The sequence below is a fragment of the Perca fluviatilis genome, chromosome 18, assembly GCF_010015445.1.
Source record: "Perca fluviatilis chromosome 18, GENO_Pfluv_1.0, whole genome shotgun sequence".
Taxonomy (NCBI): domain Eukaryota; kingdom Metazoa; phylum Chordata; class Actinopteri; order Perciformes; family Percidae; genus Perca; species Perca fluviatilis.
The window spans coordinates 26704003-26727013 of record NC_053129.1 but is presented as its reverse complement, the minus strand read 5'-3'; the positions used below and the strand labels follow the sequence as shown (position 1 = coordinate 26727013).

General features: G+C 39.9%; 1 protein-coding gene across 11 annotated transcripts in view; it reads right to left on the bottom strand.

The window, feature by feature from the left end:
* The window catches only part of LOC120546586 (dystrobrevin beta-like), a 42374-nt gene that overhangs the window by 10790 nt on the left and 8573 nt on the right, over nucleotides 1–23011 (bottom strand). For 3 of the 11 annotated variants that reach the window (XR_005636891.1, XR_005636894.1, XR_005636893.1), the window contains exons 3-22: nucleotides 21921–22012; nucleotides 21713–21793; nucleotides 19615–19828; nucleotides 19399–19484; nucleotides 18314–18468; nucleotides 17980–18079; nucleotides 17662–17828; nucleotides 15690–15814; nucleotides 14340–14411; nucleotides 13343–13420; nucleotides 12687–12774; nucleotides 12367–12446; nucleotides 11807–11920; nucleotides 8322–8418; nucleotides 8019–8039; nucleotides 7579–7732; nucleotides 4518–4607; nucleotides 4123–4170; nucleotides 1903–2151; nucleotides 1647–1679 (exon numbers count right to left, since the gene is read on the bottom strand). Coding sequence is in view for 4 of the 11 variants with exons in the window: in XM_039781609.1 (XP_039637543.1) it covers nucleotides 1672–1679; nucleotides 4123–4170; nucleotides 4518–4607; nucleotides 7579–7732; nucleotides 8019–8039; nucleotides 8322–8418; nucleotides 11807–11920; nucleotides 12367–12446; nucleotides 12687–12774; nucleotides 13343–13420; nucleotides 14340–14411; nucleotides 15690–15814; nucleotides 17662–17828; nucleotides 17980–18079; nucleotides 18314–18468; nucleotides 19399–19484; nucleotides 19615–19828; nucleotides 21713–21793; nucleotides 21921–22011 (1869 nt within the window). In the remaining 7 variants the exon portion in view is untranslated. The remainder of the gene's footprint in view (nucleotides 1–1646; nucleotides 1680–1902; nucleotides 2152–4122; nucleotides 4171–4517; nucleotides 4608–7578; nucleotides 7733–8018; nucleotides 8040–8321; nucleotides 8419–11806; nucleotides 11921–12366; nucleotides 12447–12686; nucleotides 12775–13342; nucleotides 13421–14339; nucleotides 14412–15689; nucleotides 15815–17661; nucleotides 17829–17979; nucleotides 18080–18313; nucleotides 18469–19398; nucleotides 19485–19614; nucleotides 19829–21712; nucleotides 21794–21920; nucleotides 22013–23011) is intronic. The other 8 variants (XM_039781609.1, XM_039781610.1, XR_005636892.1 and 5 more) reach the window with 7 other exon arrangements.

Genomic DNA, 23011 nt, shown 5'->3' with positions numbered 1-23011 from the left:
AAATGATTTCCTTTATATTCTATCATGTCATGTTCAACATTTTGGGAAATGCACTTATTCGCTTTCTTATCGAGAATTAAATTAAGAACACTCTCGTGTCTTATGGCCCTGACACACCAACCCGATAATCGGCCGTCGGACAGTCTGGCGAGGTCAGTGACTCGAGTCCGTTCGGTGTGTTCCGTGCCGTCGGGGGAGCTGACTGATTGGTGGAGTGCTAGCCCGGAAATAACAAGCGGGATGAGTGACGAACGCCTCTCAAAATCTGACGGAAATCTTTTAAACTGACCTTTGTCGATCTGGAACGAAGACAGATTCAGCAACTCGCTGAAAATGTTTTCAGAAACACGTTTCAGTGAACTATTTTCGTAAAATACGAGATCGTTTTTCGAACAAGCCGCCATTACTAATTGGCTGGAGAAGCCAGACCCACGTGACGCGTTGTCACTTCCAGTTTTTTTTTTTTTGTATTACGTCTCGCGCACGCGCAGAACGTACGCTCTAGACGGCGTTGCTTCGGTGTGTTCCGAGGCACTTTTTGGACCCCGGGGAGCCGACCGATCAGTCCGACGGCCTTGTCTGCCGATGGTCAGCTGTCGGGTTGGTGTGTCGGGGGCTTTAAAGGGAAATATGAAGCTGGAGCCAGCTGCCGCTTAGCTTAGCTTAGTATAAAGAAACAGAGGAGAAAGTGCTAGGCTGACTCTTTCAAGAGTTTAAAAAAAATCTGCCTTCTAAACCTAATTTATTAACACAATATATCTCTCTTGTTTAATCCTATTCATGATAATAAGAGGACCACATGAAGTTATTGCCCCCGGCCAAGAGATAGTCAGGCACATAAAATCACAATATGTTCAGTTTTTGCACACCATGACCAACACAAATAATTATAATAATTTATACTGTTTATTAAATTAGATATAATGTGTTAATTAGTGCGCTTTGGAGGTGCTGGTAGGCCCGTTTAGACAGAACCAGTTTCCAGTCTTCCTGCTAACCGCCTGCAGTTTCCTATTTAAACATGAAAATGGTATCAAACTTCTCATCTAACTCCTGGAAAGAGAGCAAACAAGCATGTTTTCAAAAATCTACTTTGGTTTGCGAAAGGTAAACACCATTACAAAATTTCAAAGTTGATAAATACGGCTTTAAAATTCAGTTTGCAGGGACAGATTAAGTTTTGAAAAACACAATTTTTTTTTGTCTTTTAATAAAGAAAGCCGTCATTTCATAGATTTTTTTCTCTCTCTGCGTATACAGCAAATATAGTAGAATATATACTAATATATATAATATAGCAGCAAATAAAATACCATGCTTCAAAAGTTGACCAGGAAGAACCAAAAAACGGCCGTTTGAAGGCCTGTGCAAACAAGTTCAAACACATAAACAAGTTGTTGCTTTGTGTCATCAAATCATTCAGTTTTTCCCATAAAACGTGAATGCAGCCTTTTTGTTCTAAAGCTGAAACGCTTCTAACCTGCCTATTAAGTAATTAAGAGGCAGAGAGTAGTAGTTTTAGTAGTAGCACCTTTGAATATTTGGTATCTGCTAACTAAATGGTTATCTTTTGTTGTGCTGTTAAAAAAAAACTAAGTGTTTATTATCATGCAATTAAAAAACGGCGATTCAACTAAATCCCTTACCGTTTTTGTTTGTCCTGCGATCATTTTAACCTGCTGAAGAGAGAAAGAAGGTTTGTTAGCAGAGGACATTGCAGTGTGAAGCTAAAGCGCTTAAAGGTTTCTGCCAGAAACTGTAATAAGAACCAGAGCAGTTCTTAGCATAGAAACATAAAACGTGACTGTACTTGGCAGGTGCTACACAAACTGAGTGAGTCCAGAGAGAAAACTTTGTGGACAGACTAACATAATATTTTATCATTAAACGTTAAGACTTAACTGTGTTGAACGGTGGGGCTGAACCCTGGCCTCCTGTCTGTCTGGCTGTTCGGGGGGGTCGGTGGGTTAGTACTGCAGGTTAGTATTCTTATAAGCGTTTAGTGTGGGCTCAGTGAGCAGACCAGGAAGTAGTTTCACAGCTTCGTCTCTGCAGGCGGTCCTCTTGTATAGAGGAGGGGCTCCATAAAGCACGGCTAATGAGCTGGCATATTTATGAAGCTTGCTCTGCAGTGCAGACAAGAGAGAGCACCTGGAGAATAAGTGGAGTCGTATAGAGACTGTGCACGTGGTCTCACAGACACAGAAAGACATGCAGGAAAAGCCGCAAGTACAAGTGCATTAACGTCTTGGTAAATACCTCATGATGTAAGCCAGAGCGACTTTTATGTGAGCAAAAAAGAAAAAAAGAAAAAGACTCCATTATCTCCAATAAACTCAAGGGGTCAAACAGTTCAGTATATTAATATATTTTATGAAGAATTAGCTAACTGATGTATTCCACCTATGACTATACTTTGGATACATTCATCTTAATATTTTCTGTCAGATGTTTGTCAAATTTTCAGTTAACCCTTTTTTACTTTGGACTTTACTTGAGTAATTCCAAATCATAGTACATAGATTTTTTTTACTCTACGACATTTATCTGACAACTACAGTCACTTGTTACTTTGATTTCATATACAAAACATATGATCATGATATGATATGATGAATTATTATAGATTAAAGGCGCTGCATACCCACACAGGTTTTTTTCAGTTATGTGGCAGAATAGGTTCATGTTAGAGTTGAGCCCCGCTTAGAGGTGGGAAATATATCAATATTATATCGATATCGTGATATGAGACTAGATATTGTCTTAGATTTTGGATGTCGTAATATGGCATAAGTGTTGTCTTTTCCTGGTTTTAAAGGCTGCATTACAGTGAAGTTATATCATTTTCTGAACTTACCAGACTGTTCTAGCTGTTCTATTATTTGCCTTTACCCACTTAGTCATTATATCCACATTACTGATGATTACTTATCAAAACCCTCATTGTGTAAATATTTTGTGAAAGCACTAATAGTCAACACCACAATATTGTTGTGGTATCGATATCGAGGTATTTGGTCAAAAATATCGTGATATTTGATTTTCTCCATATCGACCAGCTCTAGCCCCGCTCATGATTTAAATGAGGTCACCAATAACAATGATACAGTTGTAAGTTGTCATGCAACAAAACTAACAGGAAAGCTCCTGAAGTCCTGAAAAATGTCTATTCTTTATCTTGTTTTAAAAGATAATAACCTGTGCACACAAAATATTATCGTTCAGGACCTTGGGCGTGCCATACTGCATCTTTGGATAATTTAAGTACATTTTGTTGGTAATACTTATGTTCTTTTACTCAGGTAGAATTTTGAATGCGGGACTTTTACTTGCAACAGAGTAATTGTATATTGTGTTATTGCTACTTTCACTTAAGTGAAGTATCTGAATTATCACCACTGTCTTTTAATAGTTTTACCCGTTTTTGCCCCTTCACAATGCTGGCAATTCAAACAAAAAAACAACAACATCATCATCATCATCAGAGAGCCAGAAGTTCATTCATGCCCTAGAGAGATGATCTCTGAAAAGTCATGAGATCAAATTTCTGTACTTTCTTGTTTTATTACCAAAATTGATTTTCCATGAATAACCATGCAAAATATAATCTGATTTCAGCTATAAAATCTCTCCAGTTCTCGACCTTTTACATGAACGCTTTCAGAAAGCCCCTCTAAAAAGGAAGCGTTGAGTCAATGGTAGACTTTTATGTTACTTAAATTTATTATTTATATTTATTTATCATGTTATTTTATTGTTTGGTGCTGGTTTTGCGTGATAAAGATAACATTTTAAAAACACTGATTACTTGCATCTGGGTTTAGATGTGTTAATTAAAGCTATAGTACGTAGTTTTCTGTCGCCCCCATGAGGAATTCTAAGTAATGACAACAAAACTGTCGGCGCGTCCACATGATACAAGCCTTCCGTGATTGCGCACTAAAGCTTTAAGCAATACTGAGACCGACATCAAGCAACGCATGGAAGTCCCAATGCAAAGGTTAAGCATTATAATGATCATGTTAGTGTGAAGTTTTGTTAGCAAGTGAAGCGAGTGAAAAAGAGGATAATAAGTCAGTGTGAAAAGATACCGTGAGGTACTGAGGACATACAATAACGTACCTCTATTCTTCCCGTTTAGCAATCTCTCCTCTTCCTCCCGAACATCATCTGGTCAGAAAAGAGGGTGATGTGTCAACATGTGTTGATCAGAAAAGAGGGTGATGTGTCAACATGTGTTGATCAGAAAAGAGGGTGATGTGTCAACATGTGTTGGACCAAAACTTCATCATATTTATAATTACTTTTTATACAGAAAGAATTCTAACGTGACACGCTTGATCCGTTTTATACCCAAATATATAAAACATCAAACATATTTTTGAACAAATTTGTGAAAAGTGGATCATTTCAAAAGCTACAAAAGATGTCAAAAGAACCTCTGCAGGATACTATGGAAGTGTGGGTTTGTATATATGATCGTGTGTGTGTGTGTGTGTGTGTGTGTGTGTGTGTACCAGAGTGGAGCTCTTTGACCAGTGAGGACACAGTGTTGGTGATGGAGTCGGCTGCTACCAGAAGGTCATTCCTCAGGTTCCTTCTTGGGCCTGTTATGGAAAGATGTGAAAAAAAGATCGTACGTCGCAGTACAAAGATTAAATTTACGGTAACACTTGAATGTATCGACATAATCGTGACAAGACACTGTCATAACTATAGGATTGGACATCGAGAACCGACTCCTACTTGGAATCGTTTCAAAAACTACGATTCCAGTAGAATTGTTTCTTTATTCGAAGGATTTGGTTTCAAATCTGATCATGGGTTCCAAAGTTTACATGCAAAAGTTTTGGTTTCCGTAGCAGCCAGGCGCTTGTTGGAGCACAGTAAGCGGCGCTCTAGTGTGGCTTTATTTTACATTGAAAAAGCCCCGTTAAACTGCAAACCACCACTGAACCAAAATAAGACTTTCCTCTTATTTGTGAAATAAGCATGTGACCCGTTTCAACTCCACCACTCAAAGAATCGGAATCGAGAATTGATAAGAACCGGAATCGAAAGGAAGAATCGGAATTGGCATCAGAATCGTTAAAGAGCAATGTGCAGGTTGAATTCATAACTGAATTAATACTTAATGTTGTCTGAAGAGGTCTTTTAAAAACACATAAGTAGAAATTGCTATGTTACACAAACCCTAAAGCAGAAACTTTGATGAAAGGGTGCCCATTTTTAAGCTAGGCTCTGAAATAGCCTTTCCCGCTAGCAACGCGTCATATGACGTAGGCAGAGGTAAACAATAGGTTTCTTCTCACTCTACAGTGGTGAGAGAGAGAGAGCTATAGAGAAAGTTTATGTAAGTCATAATGGTAAATTATTGTGTTTGTGCTGGTTGCACAAAGTCCAGCCTGTCAGGAAATCGTGTACATAATTTTCCTTGTAGGATTTTCGTTTTTGGGTGCGTTTTGTGCAGGTGAAGTGAGCAGACACCACACTCGGTCGTTTGTGGTGCTCATTTCACTCCGGAGAGTTATAGACCTGGAGATTTGTTGGAGTCTCGGATGGGATTTTGGAGTAAGGACAATGTGAGGCTTATTACCGATGCTGTTCCCTCGGTGCACCACCATCAAAGCTTTCACCTGAATCTGGCGCGGCCAGGACTGGAGGACCAAGTGCTATAGCACTTGCAGAAATTCCATGCACCGAAAAAGAGCTCCTAGCAGAGTAAGTCTTACTTTTAATTCTTGTAACTCTTAATTTGGCTGAATTCGTAATGTTTTAGTCTAATAATTTCAGAATAAAAAATGATTTGAGCGTGTATGTATTGGGCAATCCACCATCTAACTAGTAACATACATGTTAGCTTGGCTATTGCATTAGCAAACATTTGGTAGCTGATGATTTGATGACAGGAGTAGCTAAAATTGCGTCTGAAATCATTCCCTCATCTGGATTAAAAATGCGCTGACTGCAAAATCCTAGCATCAGGGCTTCAGTATACAGAGAGAGGGAGAGACTGAGCTTTAGAACAGGTTTTCGTAATTGTCTGCCTTGAAATCAATGCAGTTTGCATTAAGCTAGCTATGAGCTGTTGGCAGCTAGCTAACCCAAACACCCCCGTTTTCCCCTCATTTTTTTCCAAACGACGCCCAAACCTATATAACTATGACATGACACCTTCATGAACGTGTCATAAACATTATAAACAAGTCATAAACGTTTATGACTTCTGTCATTAAGTGTCATTCGGTTTTTGTCATGACAAGATGACATTGTTTGGGTCGTCTTGATTATGACAACTTGACATTAAATTAGTTTGGGATGTCTTTGTCATGACAACTTGACATTAACCAGGATAACATTACCAGATGATGTCTTTGTCTTGACAACTTAAATAACAATAATGTCATCCTGTTTAATGTCAAGTTGTCTTAATAAGGACACTCTAAAGAAATTGTCAAAATGTCAAAAAAATGTCAAGATGTCATGGCAAATACATCTTCTGGTAAGGTCATCCTGGTTAATGTCAAGATGTCATGACCAAGACAACTTCTGGTAATTCACTTTAATTAATGTCAAGTTGTCATAATCAAGACGACCCAAACAATGTCATCTTGTCATGACAAAAACCGAATGACACTTAATGACAGAAGTCACAAACGTTTATGACTTGTTTATAATGTTTATGACACGTTCATGACAGTATCATGTCATAGTTATGACAGTGTCATGTCACGATTATGTTGATACCTTCAAATAAAGTGTTACCAAATTTCTCTGATTTTGAGGCGATACATTATCATTCACTATATGAGAGCTCAATAACATTTTTATACTGCCTCGCTGTGGCACCAATTACAACAGGGTTAGGTTTACACATCGTAAAAAAAACTCAACAACCTAATACAGAATAAAAAAAAATGAAAAAAAAGTATTTAACTGATACAGCAAAATAAATCACGTTTAAAAGTTAACTTGTCTCCTTTCCCTTTTCTTACACATGACATATTTTTCCTCAAGAATGCATCTACAGTAGAGCAGAATTAAACAAATAACTGTATAGCTTAGGACAAGCATTTTTTTTAAACCACCTTTTAATCCCATTGAGGCAAATTTGTGATTTGATTTGACTCAATGTTTTACACCAACTTTTGATAATGTGGTGCATTTGTGTTCTTGTGTAACATTATACATTTGTTTTTGTGACACAGGATTTCCTATGACAAATGGGCTACTTCTTGAACTATTAGCTCCTGTCAAGCGGTTTGTATTACAGGCTGCAGGTTTTACAGCACACCATGAAGGTGAAATTAGCATTAAAATACCAATATCCTAAAGAGTTAGACCTTTCACCTGCAAACCTGAAATGTATAGCTTGATTTAAATAATAAATAATAAATCCTACCAGAAACATCACTCCTGTGTCTCAAAGATGTGAAAAAAGGACCAACGATGAAAACCTTCTTGTATATTGTCTCAGAGTGTTAACTAAACCAACACCATAAAACCACCAAGACCATAAAAACAATAACTATTTTATGGATGTTTGTTTTTTTACCCTGCTGTAAGTTCCAGACTTACCTTGGGCAAACGCTTCTTGTACATCACCACCAACCCCAGCGAGTGAATCTTGAGGAGCGTACATGTGAGCCTGGGGAGATGCAGCACCTACGGAGCGGACGGTTGATGGGCTCGGTCGAGAAGGAGAGGCGTGAGAAGAGCCAGCCGCCTGCGCCTAAGAGATGGATTTATAAAGGGGTTGTTGCACATCATCGTTTATGACTTTCAGAAACATCTAACTTGTCATTTTTGTTGCACCTGACATCACCTCCACAATGTAATAAAAGTTCTAGTAACTGCTGGAAAAAGGTGAGTATTTAGGTCCTGATTGGAAAGATTAAGCAGTTCCTTCACTGCGTGTACAGTTGACTTATTTTTGACATTTTAAGTTTCTGCATGAAATAAGGGCTGAATCCCACATTACCACCACTGTGAGTCCAACATAAGGGGGATAAACTTACTGCCTGTCGCTGTTCCTCATCCTACAGGGCCACAACATGGGCAGTCGAAAACAAATGGGGAGGAAAGGATGGAAAAGAAGAGGTCAGGTACAGTCAGAGCTGGAAAAGGGTGACATTTTTAAGGAGGAAATAGCAAAGAGAAAAGTGAGGCTTGTTACAGTGAGGACAGGCAGGAAAGTGTGAAGAAAAAGGAAAACTTTGCCCTCTAGTGTGTGACAATACACCATGCAGAAAACAATAGTGTGTGTGTGTGTGTGTGTGTGTGTGTGTGTGTGTGTGTGTGTGTGTGTGTGTGTGTGTCACCTTGAGCAGCTTCATCAATCCCTCGAGCTGTACCATCAGTTCCCTCCTGCTTTCTTGCAGAGATGACATCCTCTGCTCCAGCTCATCTTTCCTTTGTCTGCAACACACACCAACCCTCCATTACTGTCACATAACAAGAGTGTCAGGAGGCAGCAACAAAAGAACCAGAGAAGGCAGAAGACATAGATCAACTGAAATAATTTGAGGTTACACAAAAGGAACACAAATACAGAAAAGGCAAAAGGACAGAACGTTAAAAACTCTGTCGGCTCTGAGGTTAGATTTACTGGCCACATTTAAAGCTTTAGTGCGTAACTTTTTGATATTAATGAACGTCCGTTACATGCAAGCCGTTTGTTGCTACAAAGCTAGTTAAGACCATCTGCTCCACACAACTCTCTCTGTATTTCTCAGTATGGCTATGTTCAGAAGATTGTGTCGACCTGCGACTTTCGCCTCCGTGTCCTCCTTGGCTACTAGCAACTGTGTGGAGGAGGGGTGGGGGCTGTGCGCAATCACAGAAGGCTTGTATCATGTGGACGCGCCCACAGTTTTGTTGTCATTACTTAGAATTCCTCATGGGGGCGACAGAAAACTACGCACTATAGCTTTAAACTCTGGTCATGCATCTCCAGATTTGATCTGGTACAAATGTATGTGCACTAATGCCTTGCTCACACTACAGGAGTTTTAGGCCGATTTATGCCCGATTTACCCCTCCCGAGAATCTGAGAAAGATCGGTTCCGATGTTCGGTGCAGATTATCTGGTAATGCGAGGCGCTCACAGATCGAATCTTGCACCTCCCGATCTGCTCGCAGACACATCGGGGCCGCCCTGATAATATCAAACATGTTTGATATCTAGGATTATAATCGGGCGTGAAACGACTATGATTACGTCAGTACTTCCACAATAGCCAATGAGAGACAGGTCTGCAAGGAGACGGAAGTGACGGAAACTTTTGAAAATGTCCGCGAAAGCAGCTGTAGTATGGGTCCGGTGGACAGCAGAGTTGGAAGAAAGGATGGTGGAGATGTGGCAACAGCACGAGTGCCTGTTTAATGTATCATCAAAAGAGAGAAAAGCTGGGGAGAGATCGCTTCAGATTTGGACCGTACCGGGTGAGTGTACAAAGTTGCTAGCGCACTAGCTAGCAACTTTGTAAACATTAGATCTAGGTCAATGATCATCTGCTACATTTAGGTCTAACAAAAGATGCATTGCACATAGTTTGTTTGAATAATATTATCATCCACGCTGGTTTTGTTTTCTTTTGTTTTTTATTGGTAAAAAGAATAAGCATTACTACAGCAAGTTGCCGTGACACAGTATCCATTTGGTTTACATGCGCTTCCCCGTGAGATGCTAAATCTGGCAAGATAATCTTAAGAATATCTTGTAGTGTGTGATGCCCCACTATTTTCAAATGTTGTAGTGTGAGCATGTTTAAGATTTGAGGGAAGAAAATCTGCAAAGATTCTCCTCAAGTGTGTGCTGCAACCAGATTTCAAAATCGGTTAGGATTTTAAAACTGCTGTAGTGTGAGCCAGGCTTAAGCCACATAAACAGTATCCATTTCTGTTAGCCAGATCAAAAATCTAGCATAAATGTAGGTAGGCCTCAACACACTCCAGTCCAAGCTACTTTGGTTGGTACAGTATCATGAGGTTTATGAGTAGATAAAACACAGTTGGAAAACTGCCTAAACTTCTCTCTCTCTTACACTTCTGCAGACAGTTTGAGGCATTTGAGCAGAAGATCATTCTTGAAAAGGATCCTGGGAGATCCCCAAACAGCAGAAGAAGCGGAGAGCATTCCCAGAGAAAATGAAAATCGTAGCACGATCAGATTGAATGAAGTATGAATGGTTGAAGATCGAAAGGAACACAGCGTAAGAAATCCTTGACATTTATTCTCAGTGACCATTTGTTACAGGGTTTGAGGAGGAGACTCGGTGGAGAGGAGATGTCAAAGAACTAGCTGACCAGAACATGAGAACACCATGAGCCTCTGAGACAGACCACAATACCTTGAAACCAAACTGTGACATCTTGAAAACGCCATCAAGTCTGATGTATACTGCTTCTCAGATGGCAGAAGCAGCAGGGACGTTCATTGTGCACTTATGTCTGCTGAAAAACACTCTAGTGTCGGCCACCAAGGCCTTTAAAGATTTTGAGAAGTACAGATTGAATCCAAACCGCATTTGATAAATTCTTACTATTTACAGTGAGTTGGCAGCAAAAAGAAGCCAAGATGTAAGAGTCAGCAAACGTAACATCATACTAGAGGGGTGTTTACAATCTTTTTTTCCAAATAGTATGTGGTCTGGATGGGACATTAAAGCAGAAGCTTTCCTTCTTTTCCTTTCCTTCTCCTCATATGAGTAAATAAGCAAATAGTCAGACAAGAGTTATGCAGTATACTCCAGATTTAAGTCATTATGATCCCAAAGTAAAGCTTTAACAGTAGGATTGACAAAAAGTTTTTTTTAAATGATCTTCAACAATGAAATGATAGGAAAGATTACCATGACTGCAAGTTCAAAGAGGTGACACCATCGGACAACTTCAGATAGAGATATTACTGATAACGACTATAATTTACACATATAAATAGTTACAGTAATGACCGTTGAGTTGTGAAGAGGGAAGGGAGACTTGGACATTTTAGGGTACAAAATTGGTGTGCATTTAACATATTTCAATAAAACAGAGTGTAGTTACCTTGAATTATGGGAATTAGCTATTGTGTGTTATTAAGGTTGTTTCAGTTTCATTTATATAATTTAGTCCCAAATCAGAAACATGCTCCATTCATCACATTATATTTTCAATAATCTAGTCGACACCACTTACAAAAAAGAAACGGTACATTTTGTGTTGTTGTAGAATTTTAAAACTTTTGAATTTGGCGCCACTGAGTGGCCACATCCATGACTGCGATTGAGGCATTTTTCTACTAACAAAAACTTTCAGCATCAGAAGAAGAGAAAAGATGCACCAATCAAATAAAATAAAAAAATCAGTGGATTTAAAGCTGCTCTGTGTAGCACTTAAAACCACTAGTATCCTTCCACCATCCTTACTGCAACTCTCTCTCTCTCTCGTTATTGCTTTAAATCAAGTCTCACTCATCTCCCTTGGAATTTTGTTTTTTAGAAATAGCACGAACATGTTGGAAGAGATTTTTACGTTGGCTTTTCTCAAAATCCACCATCTGTCACCACCATCTGCCATAAAGCACTCTCCCTCTGTGCTGCAAAGCAACGCGGAAAATTTCCCGTCAAATCTGACACTGTGGCACACAATGTCGAAAACGCAAGGTAGCAGGCAAACTTTGATTGTTTTTTTTCAATTATGTTTGGGCATCAACTCTGTGGATATGTCAACAAAAAAAAATAAACTAATAATCGTTATAGTATGTGTGTGCAGCAGGAGACCAGACTACCCATCTCCTGGGCAGTTCCGGTGTTTACAGTACCTGAGCAGACGGAGCTCGGCCAGCAGAGTCGGGTTGGTGCTGCCTTTCCCCGGACTGGCCTGGCACGCTGCGTCATGCTCTACACGGAGACGTTTGATCTCTGCCAAGATCTCTCTGGGAAATGAAAAACATACTGGTAAGCTACTGTTGAGGTTGGGGGAGCATTACATGACTGAACAGACTGTGAAAAGATAGGGCAAGAACACACTAAACACTTCCGCAGGCTTTTGCAGATCATATGGAGGAATGAGGAATAAGTTGCAGAACGTCTCCAATTTCCCCCCAAAATAAGACCACTGGGGTAAACTGGGCCAGTAAAACCACCAGACAGGGACACCTGAAATCCTGCTGCATATATAAAGTCACAAATACAACTACAACGTGACAGACTTACGAGAGCATGAGTCAAACTAAAAAAGTGAATTAAAATTAGTGACTCGTTCTTGTTCAGTTATATTTGTCTGTTCTGTAGGTTAAAAAAATAAATAAAAATAATAAAAAGTTGATCTAAAAAAAAAAATTAAAAATGTGTGACTCATCCGCTATTCACACATTTCTACCTGTTTTTGCATTCCAGCTGAGCAATGAGCTCCCGCTTCTGTTTGTTCACATCAAAGTTGATGCTCCGGTTAGGTATCACCTGAAAGACACACACACACACACACACACACACACACACACACACAGACTGTGTGATGACCATTTATCATTTAACAACCAAAAGATGGTCTAAGTTGAGAGAGAGAGAGAGAGAGAGAGAGAGAGACCACGCACAATTGTGCATCAGAGCTCTATGTATACGTAACACAGAAGCACTTAGTTGTGTTCTTATGTATTATCAGTTTACTGTGTGTGAGAAAACAAGGTGTTGTTGACTCACTCCTGTGCTGTCAGTCTCTGCCAGTCGGGAGGTGTAGCGGGCGATCAGTTTGTGCTCTTCATCTTCTCTGCTGGGACTGTCCACACTACTGACACACAGAGAGCAGGGCAATCAGCAACTTACTCACAGCACCATAAACTAATGCTCTTTTTTTTTTTATTAACTCTTTGTAATATGTTTCCCCAGGAACCGTTTTGACACCAGTTGGCCTAAAGCCGCCTACAAGCGCAGCGCAGGTAAATGCCATCAAGGGTAGCAAGGTAGCTATTTCCCGTTGCTAGGTAACGACGTGCCGTTATGTCAGTGGTTGCACTTTTGAAAGGTCAGCGGCAACTAGGTCAAAGCTGAAATAATTTGAACTCAGCGCAAAGCGGCAAATCCAAGCGGTGCGGGGTAGCGCAGCGCATAGTTGGGAGCGCTCCCCATAGGAAACCAATGGAACCGCCGGCGCAAAGCGTTTTTTCCGCCTATCCTGTGTAGGCGGCTTAATAGAGATACAGTACACAACTTGCAAATGAACAGCTTGGACACAACTTACACATTGATTTCTTTTGTTTTTACTTGATCTTTGCTCTTCACTACAATAACAATAAGCTACAAAATCAAATTTGGATGCACTTTGACTAAATTCAGGTCTATCCGTACTGCACTCTCACCTTGGGGTGGTCTGGAGGCGATTCACATACGCAGCGATCAGAGCGTGTTCCTCGTTCATACGCTGAGCGGCAGCCAAACTGGATGAGAGAAAAAACAGAAATAAATGTGAATTTTAATTATTTATTATAATGTATTCTCATTAACGATATATCACATATATCTCAACACATTTCATTTATTTTCGAACAATAAAAGGTCATATCTTACATGTTTTTATTGTGGTTTTTGCATGTCTCAGCACAATGTATTGCTGTCATTTTGCTCACCCTGCTTACAGTGAAAATGATCATGTTTTTTTTGTCTGGTAATATAATGTAATGCATTTGTAAAACACATCATGTCAGACTGTCAGAATTTGGAACAATAACATCCTGGACCTATTTACACCTTTGACCTTGGTGCTTTCAGTCCTCCAACGTTTCTCAAGATGGAAAGAGGCGTTCAATGTCTAACTTAAGAAAACATTACAAAGTAGAAACTAAAAACTGTAATCCGGTAAGCAATCAGTCGAAATTTTCTTTTTCGACAAGGTAAAAGGTGACATCCAAAAATCATGTAGATATTTGATGAACACATTTACACTGAAATTTCTTCAAATGTCATCTGTTTAATTCTCCGTTCACTTTTGGGCTGCAACTAACAATTATTTTCAATATCAATTAATGTGCCAATAGTTTTTCCAATTAATCATTTGCTCCACAAAATGTCAGAAAAAAAGTGAAAAGTACAAAGACGTTAAGAAAGACAAGAAATGGAAACGTATGTGGATCAGAGGAACAGTCCAAAACCCCAAAATATTGAATTTACCATCATATAAAACAAAGAAAAGCAGCAAATCCACACAATCTAAAAGCTAAAACTCTATTCTAAAATCGCTGCATAAGGCACCCACATTTCTAGCTATTAAAAACTCCAGATATATTACTACTATATACACAGAACAAAATATCACAAACAATAAACTGGTGTTTTTCTACTCTTCATGTGAGTCTTTACCTTTTGGAGGACTCGGGCACTGATGAGGACAGCAACATGGCTTCACTGGTGTTCCCAGTGGGGCGAGAGGGGCTACACACACAGAAACGCACAACGTATCAGACCCATATTATCAACAGTGTAAACACAGAGTAAGGATAACAACATGAAATCATTAAACAAAGTCCTGCCTGTCAGAAAACACACACATTCTTACACTCACACACTCCCTCTCTCTCACGTGCTTTTGAGTGCAATCATGCAATAGTGAATTGTACTAGTCTGAGCAAACACAGACAGGGCAAAGATCACCAGAGGGGGGGAGAGAGAGCGAGAGAGAGAGAGAGAGAGAGAGAGCGAGAGCGAGAGAGCGAGTGAAAGAATGCAGATCCAGAGGTATCAGAAAAAAGACAAAAAATTAGAAAAATTAATGTTTGTGAGAGAAATAAACCTGACACAGCATCATCATAAACATACTCACATCTGTGCTAATGCAGTCTAGCTAGCCTGATTGTGTGCCCAATGCTTGGAGCTCTGTAATGACCCAGTCTGTCGATGTTGGAAAATCAAACAGTGTGGATCCACAACAAGGGGCGGAGCAACCAAAGTGGTTCACTATAGAGGTGGGACTTCGGTGGTCTCGTGTTATCTGAACTTCTTTCGTACATGTAACTGTACCAGTGATAACAGACCTAAATGTTATTTTAGGCCAAGAGTCTGCGATTTGGTAGTAAATGTTTTACTTTCTGTAATGAAAAGTTTCCGTTTTCACTGGCAAGTTTTAACATTCCTATTAGAGCTTCTACAAAACCCTTCAACTGTCAGCTTGGACATTAACTTATGTCTTATGCAGCAACAACACTGTATGTACTTACATAAAGGGCTGGGCAATAATTCAGTTTTATTGTTTATAGTCTTTCAGAGGAATGTCAATATGATCAAAAGAAGCTTGTTGTTGAGGATTCTTTTGGTTGTAATTAAACCATGCAATATTGTTTCCATCCATTTTGTTGATCTAGCAGTGCTATTTACAATGCCACTAGTCTCACACAGGCAGACTTATCTCCACAGCGCTATATGATAAAATCATTGAACCGTTTATCTGTGACAGCCATAAATGTAACACAAGCTGAGAAGACACACAATAGCTAGTATAAGCTGATATTAGGCCCTGGTTGTACACAGCCAATTAAGACTGTTGCGGCATCCTTACACATTCAACTTTTCATTTTCACAACAAAGAATGTGGCATTTCTTTATTCCAACACTACATGTAGTGTTGGAATGAAGAAATGTCTATGTATAGGCTTGCTTTAAATGGACCATTCCTTGTGTCAGTCATTAGCGTTTGTGAGTGTTGTGAGGTCTTACACTATGTTGGAGAGGTTGAGGGTCCTCTCAGGTTCCTCTGGGTAAATAGGATGAGGGGGCTCTCTGGAGGACACACAGCCCAGAGTCCTGCTCAGGGCTCGGCCAAGCTTTGTCGCGGATGACTTCTACAGACAGACAGACGGACACACACACAAACGCAGATATCAGGTCGTCATTCATAAACTGTATGACTTCTGTAACCCAGGAATTTTCTGCAGCAATGTTAACTGCATTAAAGGGCAGGACTGAACTCCATGGAAGAATTTGTTATTTTATTTTTTGTACTTTTATTGTCTAAGGTTTGAAGGCTTGATTAAGGTACAGTATGTTTTCACAGTTTTTCCTCTCCAGGAAATATATAAAAAATTGAACTCTGAAGAAATTTAAAACCTTTTTTTATTTATTACCCATTTTATATGCAAGTACATGACTATGTATGTACTATTATTTACTTATTTTTATTTACATAAGCCAATTAAATTGTTGTAGTAACCTTTTACTATAGGCCCCAGGCAGCATAGCTAATGCAAATAAACAAATAAACAAACCATTGGCTGAGTGATTAGAGTGAATGATGGCAGATGAAAAATATTAAAATCTAATTAACAACTTAATCCATGTTGTACATTTTATCCTGTGCGGATAAATCCCCTATGTCGCAAATGTGCCAAGTTTAAACTATTTAAAAGGTCCAATGTGTAGGAATTTCTCCCATCTAGCGTTGAGATCATATATCGCAATGAACTCTCTCGCACCACGCAGTTCAAAGTACGTATTACAGCTACGGTAGCCTTCACGCTTCAAAAAGCTGGTCTCTTGCCCTTTTCAATATCCTTTTTTCTTTTTCTGGGTCGAAGAAGAAGACTCCTGTTCCTGAAATTTGGATTTTGAATACGTGTGGTCTTCCATGTTTCCTTCTTCAAACTTGCCGGGGCCGGGAAGCTACGATACCCGTTAGCAGCATTAGCAGCACCTGGGAGTTTATCATGTGACAGCGAAAACGCGAAAGGCGGAGCAGTATGTCCAATATGTCCCTTACCGGCTAACGTATTTCAAGATGGAGCATAAATATGGAGAGTCTACCCCAGTTCATGTGAATGTAAAATGTCAAGCCAAAAGGAATACTTGGAATTGATGGTGGTGGTAACTATTCATGAAAAAGGACAAGTCTGTGAATGGGCAACACAGATTTTGATAAACAACTAAACACGTTACACACTGGACCTTTAAAGCCAAGAGAATAAAGACCAGACAATTATCATCAAAGTTCTGACTTCAGTTTCTGATTTAACTGTTTTTTAAGAGTGTGGAGAAGTGAATCAGATAAACTGAAAATAAAATAGAGCCTGAATCCTGTTGGTAACTGTATGTAAAGTCTGCAGAGGATTATTAGGATGAGTTTCCTGCGATGAGAAGACAGTTGGAGTCTGCGCTAGTGAAGAGATTTATCCCTTAAACATTAGTAAGACAAATTATGCCAAGGGGATGAATAATTCAATAACCATGTTTCCATCGATTAATACGTCATTTCTTTATTGAAAACATTTCCCCCTTTTAGGGTAGTTTTTGGAACATTTCTGTAATTCTATGGGATTGTGATATTTCTCTTCCTATTTTTGGACATAAATACATCATAATGAGCAAAATATTCAAAATATTTCGGTGGAAATACACCTCTGGCTACTGATTCCTTGTCCGGATTTATCGAGGGATAATCGCAAGTTTTGGATATGTTAAATACATATATACGTTGTCTTGATTTTATTCAGTTGACTAATCAGGATTCTAACTTTAACTGTAAAACATCTCTTTGAAGAAGTGAGGACCAGACAAAATGTCATGTCATGTTACGTCTTACTTCCCCAAGTACCCAAAAATGAATAATGGTCCTATTGAGGAAGGAGGTCCAAGAGAGCACAAACACACGGAGTGCCCCCTGGTGTGATGAATGAGTAATCACACAGTGTCTTACCCAGGATGAGTGCTCCTTCATCTGATGCTGGTTGCTATGAGAGCCACTGGCATTGCCACGCCAGAAGCAGTTCTGGCAGAGCTGGTACCCGCGGCAACGGAGGCAGCGATAGCGGAAGCCCGTCATGCTGTTGCCACGACAGTAGGAGCACGACACGGGATGATAAACTGAGAGAGAGAGAGAGAGAGAAAGGCATAATCTGTCATTGATAGTTTCAGCTTCGCATGACAAACAAGTCTCACAAGTTATCTTATATCTATGTGTGTGCGTGTGTGTGTGTGTGTGTGTGTGTGTGTGTGTGTGTGTGTGTGTGTGTACCATGCTCCACGTTGGCCATGCGGTGCATGAGAGGCAGCCAGACAAGACACGGAGGAGGGTCAGCTACGATATCGAGGAACATGTTGAGCATCACCCTCTTCTACATCAACAAAAACAAAAGGACAAAACTCTTCAGGAACACAAACTAGAAATGATTATTAAGATTAGAATCTGATTCAGTTTTTATGCGTAATCATGTGAGGAGAAGTGAGTTGTTGCAGAAACACTGTAGATAATATAATACCATTATCAGAAAACGCAGGCCCAAACAACAACAACTATGAAATGAATCTATATAATAAAAAGGACAGGTGGATGAGGTGTGGGAGCGAACCTGTTGTGGGAAGCATGAGCGTGCTAAGGTGGGTGTGTAGCCAAAGGACGGGCCTTCATGTGCAGCGGTGGGCAGCTTGAGAGCCTCCCTCAGAAAACCATCAAACTTGGACTGTACCAACACACCGCTGGAGTCCGATACCTGAGAAAAAATATCTACACACACACACACACACACACACACACACACACACACACACACACACACACACACACACACACACACACACACACACACACACACACACACACACACACACACACACACACACACACACACACACACACACACACACACACACACACACACACACACACGGCTCTTTGTAGCATTACCTGTTTAGAGCTAATGTACTTGCAATTACTACTTGTTGTCTGGAGTTTGCACCTTCAAGGTTGAACGCACTTAATTGTAAGTCGCTTTGGATAAAAGCGTCAGCTAAATGACATGTAATGTAATGTAATAACCCTGGTGACAGTAATGGTGCATTGGGCATATTAACACAAGAATATAAAATGATGTCATCATTTTTTTTGTTTTACATTCACATAATGGATTTTTGTTGTGTGAAAAAAATTTTTTTTAAAAATTTATTAATTTTTTCTTCAAAAAATATTATTTAAATATTTTTTTTTTGGGGTAATTTATTTTTTTGTGACAGAGACAGAAGAGAGTGTGAATAAATTTCCCAAAATGGTGAACTTATACTCTAAAAAAGGACAGCCAGCAATACAGGAAGGCAGCTGAACAGGTGGATGCATGTGAGTCAATGAAAGGTTTGTTGCTGAAACATTTTATAGTCGCTCATTATAACTTCACAGAAGAGCTGTCTGTATGTTACATGAGCCAAACAAGGAGTCTCCCCAGTTCACCAGTTACCACACTGGACTCCCATTGGTCCTGTTATGCTTTCCTGTTATTAGCACTATTTCTATCTCTCTCCCCAAAGCCAACATGTGAAATCAGTACGATCATGCCCATTTTCTGGGGAATGTTTAAAATATTTCTGAAAAATGTAAGAGGATAGACCTGTAACAGGTTCCTAATGTCAGTCCTAATGGTATTAAGTATTAACTGGTACTTACAGCGGAGTTTATCTACCAGTTTCCCTCCACACAGTGTGGCCAACATCGCCTTCACAGAGAGCACCGTCAGACGGCTGTCAGGCTCACTGGGACAAATACAAAAACATATCACACTGTAGAACAGTATACATGTGACACTATCACATGGACATGTAGGTTGTAGGCATCCAAAAACACATTTTTTTTTTAAGCATCCACAGATTTCTCTCTAGTTACCCCTCAATGGCGGCCAGTATGAATTCAACTAGCAGGACGGTGCTCTCTCGCGGGTTGATGGTGTGTGTGGTGGGCAGGCGCTTGCTGAGCTGGTTGAACAGGGAGGACACCAAGTTCTCCAGTCTGGTCACAGAGATGCCGGCGTTCAGCTCTACAGCGTTCAGACCAGCGTCCCGCACCGCCTCAATCACATTGTATATGTCGATCAGATGCACTGGAACGAGACAAGTCAAGGCAGTGAAATAGCCCCACATAGTGATTTTAAAAAGCTTATTGTAGTCTTCAAATATTTCCCACTTTTCTTAAAGGTCCCATGACATGGTGCTCTTTGGATGCTTTTATATAGACCTTAGTGGTCCCCTAATACTGTATCTGAAGTCTCTTTTATGTAGACCTTAGTGGTCCCCTAATACTGTATCTGAAGTCTCTTTTATATAGACCTTAGTGGTCCCCTAATACTGTATCTGAAGTCTCTTTTATATAGACCTTAGTGGTCCCCTAATACTGTATCTGAAGTCTCTTTTATATAGACCTTAGTGGTCCACTAATACTGTATCTGAAGTCTCTTTTATATAGACCTTAGTGGTCCCCTAATACTGTATCTGAAGTCTCTTTTATATAGGCCTTAGTGGTCCACTAATACTGTATCTGAAGTCTCTTTTATATAGGCCTTAGTGTTCCCCTAATACTGTATCTGAAGTCTCTTTTATATATACCTTAGTGGTCCCCTAATACTGTATCTGAAGTCTCTTTTATATAGACCTTAGTGGTCCCCTAATACTGTATCTGAAGTCTCCTTTTTATATAGACCTTAGTGGTCCCCTAATACTGTATCTGAAGTCTCTTTTATATAGACCTTAGTGGTCCACTAATACTGTATCTGAAGTCTCTTTTATATAGACCTTAGTGGTCCCCTAATACTGTATCTGAAGTCTCTTTTATATAGACCTTAGTGGTCCCCTAATACTGTATCTGAAGTCTCTTTTATATAGACCTTAGTGGTCCCCTAATACTGTATCTGAAGTCTCTTTTATATAAACCTTAGTGGTCCCTCTAATACTGTATCTGAAGTCTCTTTTATATAGGCCTTAGTGGTCCACTAATACTGTATCTGAAGTCTCTTTTATATAGGCCTTAGTGGTCCCCTAATACTGTATCTGAAGTCTCTTTTATATATACCTTAGTGGTCCCCTAATACTGTATCTGAAGTCTCTTTTATATAGACCTTAGTGGTCCCCTAATACTGTATCTGAAGTCTCTTTTATATAGACCTTAGTGGTCCCCTAATACTGTATCTGAAGTCTCTTTTATATAGACCTTAGTGGTCCACTAATACTGTATCTGAAGTCTCTTTTATATAGACCTTAGTGGTCCCCTAATACTGTATCTGAAGTCTCTTTTATATAGACCTTAGTGGTCCCCTAATACTGTATCTGAAGTCTCTTTCCTGAAATTCAGTCTTGGTGCAGAATTACAGCCACTAGAACCAGTCCCACAATGAGCTTTCCTTAGGATGTGCCATTTCTGTGTCTGAAGCTATTGTGGAGGAGAGAGGGGGGGGGCAAGGTGGAGGGTGGGGGTGTGGCCTTGACCAACTGCCACTTTTCTCGTTTGAAAGCCATGATGTCTCTCTCTCTCTCTCTCATGGGTGGGCCAAATTCTCTGGGCGGGCAAAGCAGAGAAAGGGGAGGTAACCTTGCTCCTTATGACCTCATAACAAGCAGATTCCAAAACGGCCCATCTGAGCTTTCATTTTCTCAAAGGCAGAGCAGGATACCCAGGGCTCGGTTTACACCTATCACCATTTCTAGCCACTGGGGGACCATAGGCAGGCTGGGGGGACTCATATTAATGTTAAAAAACTTCCTAAAGTGACATTTTCATGCCATGGGACCTTTAAACTAAACAGTTGTGGTAGTATTTTGAAATTATTCTACTAGTTTCAACAAAAGGTAACTTGATTTAAAAAAGGGACATCGCTGACTTTTTTATATTATTTTTTTTCCACAAAGAAGAAGCAACAGACAAAATTCAAACTGCCATGCCATTTTCTTAATAACCAATGTTCCCATGCTGAAGGAGACCGGGGATGACTTACAGTTGCATCTCTTCTGTATGAATCGGAGCTTGCAGGCTGTTCGATACGTAGAGAGACAAATGGCATCCAAGTTCTGCTCCCCTGTGACGAAAAGATTACAACATTTACAAACTCTGCCGGGCGATTGTGTATCTGGAATGGAAAAAACAATCTCTGGGCTCATTACAATCTCATGTAAGACTTATATTAGGGGTCAAGAGTTACTCACCAAGCTCTACGAGAATCTGTCTCCCCTCTGCTTCTGCTGTCACTGGAGTCCCCCTCCCTCTGTCTCTCTGTCCCCCCTCCTCCATCACCATCCTGCAGAAAACACAAAACAGCAGAAAAACTCAGCACTTGGGTTTTCCATACACATATTGAGAAACATCATTAAAACATTCCTATTTGCTTGTTTGGGACCATGTTAACTATTTGGCGTATTGTACCAGAGTTAGCTTAAACCTTGTTTTCATCTGCAGTCTATATCTTTTTTCTCTCATGTACGGCTGTGTGATTGTACGACTCAGTGCATTTCCGTTTTGGTCTTTTACAGGAAATAGGGTTCAACAAATAATAAAAAAAAAAAACAGCAATCAATTCTTGTAATGTTCTCGGATATGTTTCTGGTGGATAGGAGTCATTCAACATTTTAAAAAGTGACTTAAAAGTTCAGAAACACCTTAGATGGGATACTCATAAGTGACAAAATGGCCAGAAAATACACAAACAAACCCAGGCACTGTCTGTGTAACTGTAACTTTTATTTTTACACAGAGGTCTAGTGTATGCATACCGACACACCCACACACACACACACACCCACCCACCCACCCACACACAACACACCACACACACACACACACACACACACACACACACACACACACACACACACACACACACACACACACACACACACACACACACACACACACACACACACACACACACACACACACACAGCTCAGAGTCAAAACTCAGGGCCACCAGAGGATGAGCTGAGTGCTTAGTAAATAAACACATTATGAGAGCAGCTGAGGAAATCTGATCTGTAGGTTGGCATTTTAGACTACTTAACAAGGGTACAGAGATAAAGAGAAAAAGAAAGAGTGAAAGAAAGAGCAAAGAGCAATAGAAAGACATTGAGAAAAGAAAGGAAAGACAGAAGAATAAGGAAGGAAAGAAGGAAAGAAAAAAGGAAGGGAGGATGAAAAAAAAATGAAGGAAGAAAGGAAAGAAGAAATGGAGAAAGGAAGTTAGCTGTCAGCCACTGTCAGGTGACAAAGAAAACACCACAGGATATCAGTCACCATGGTAACA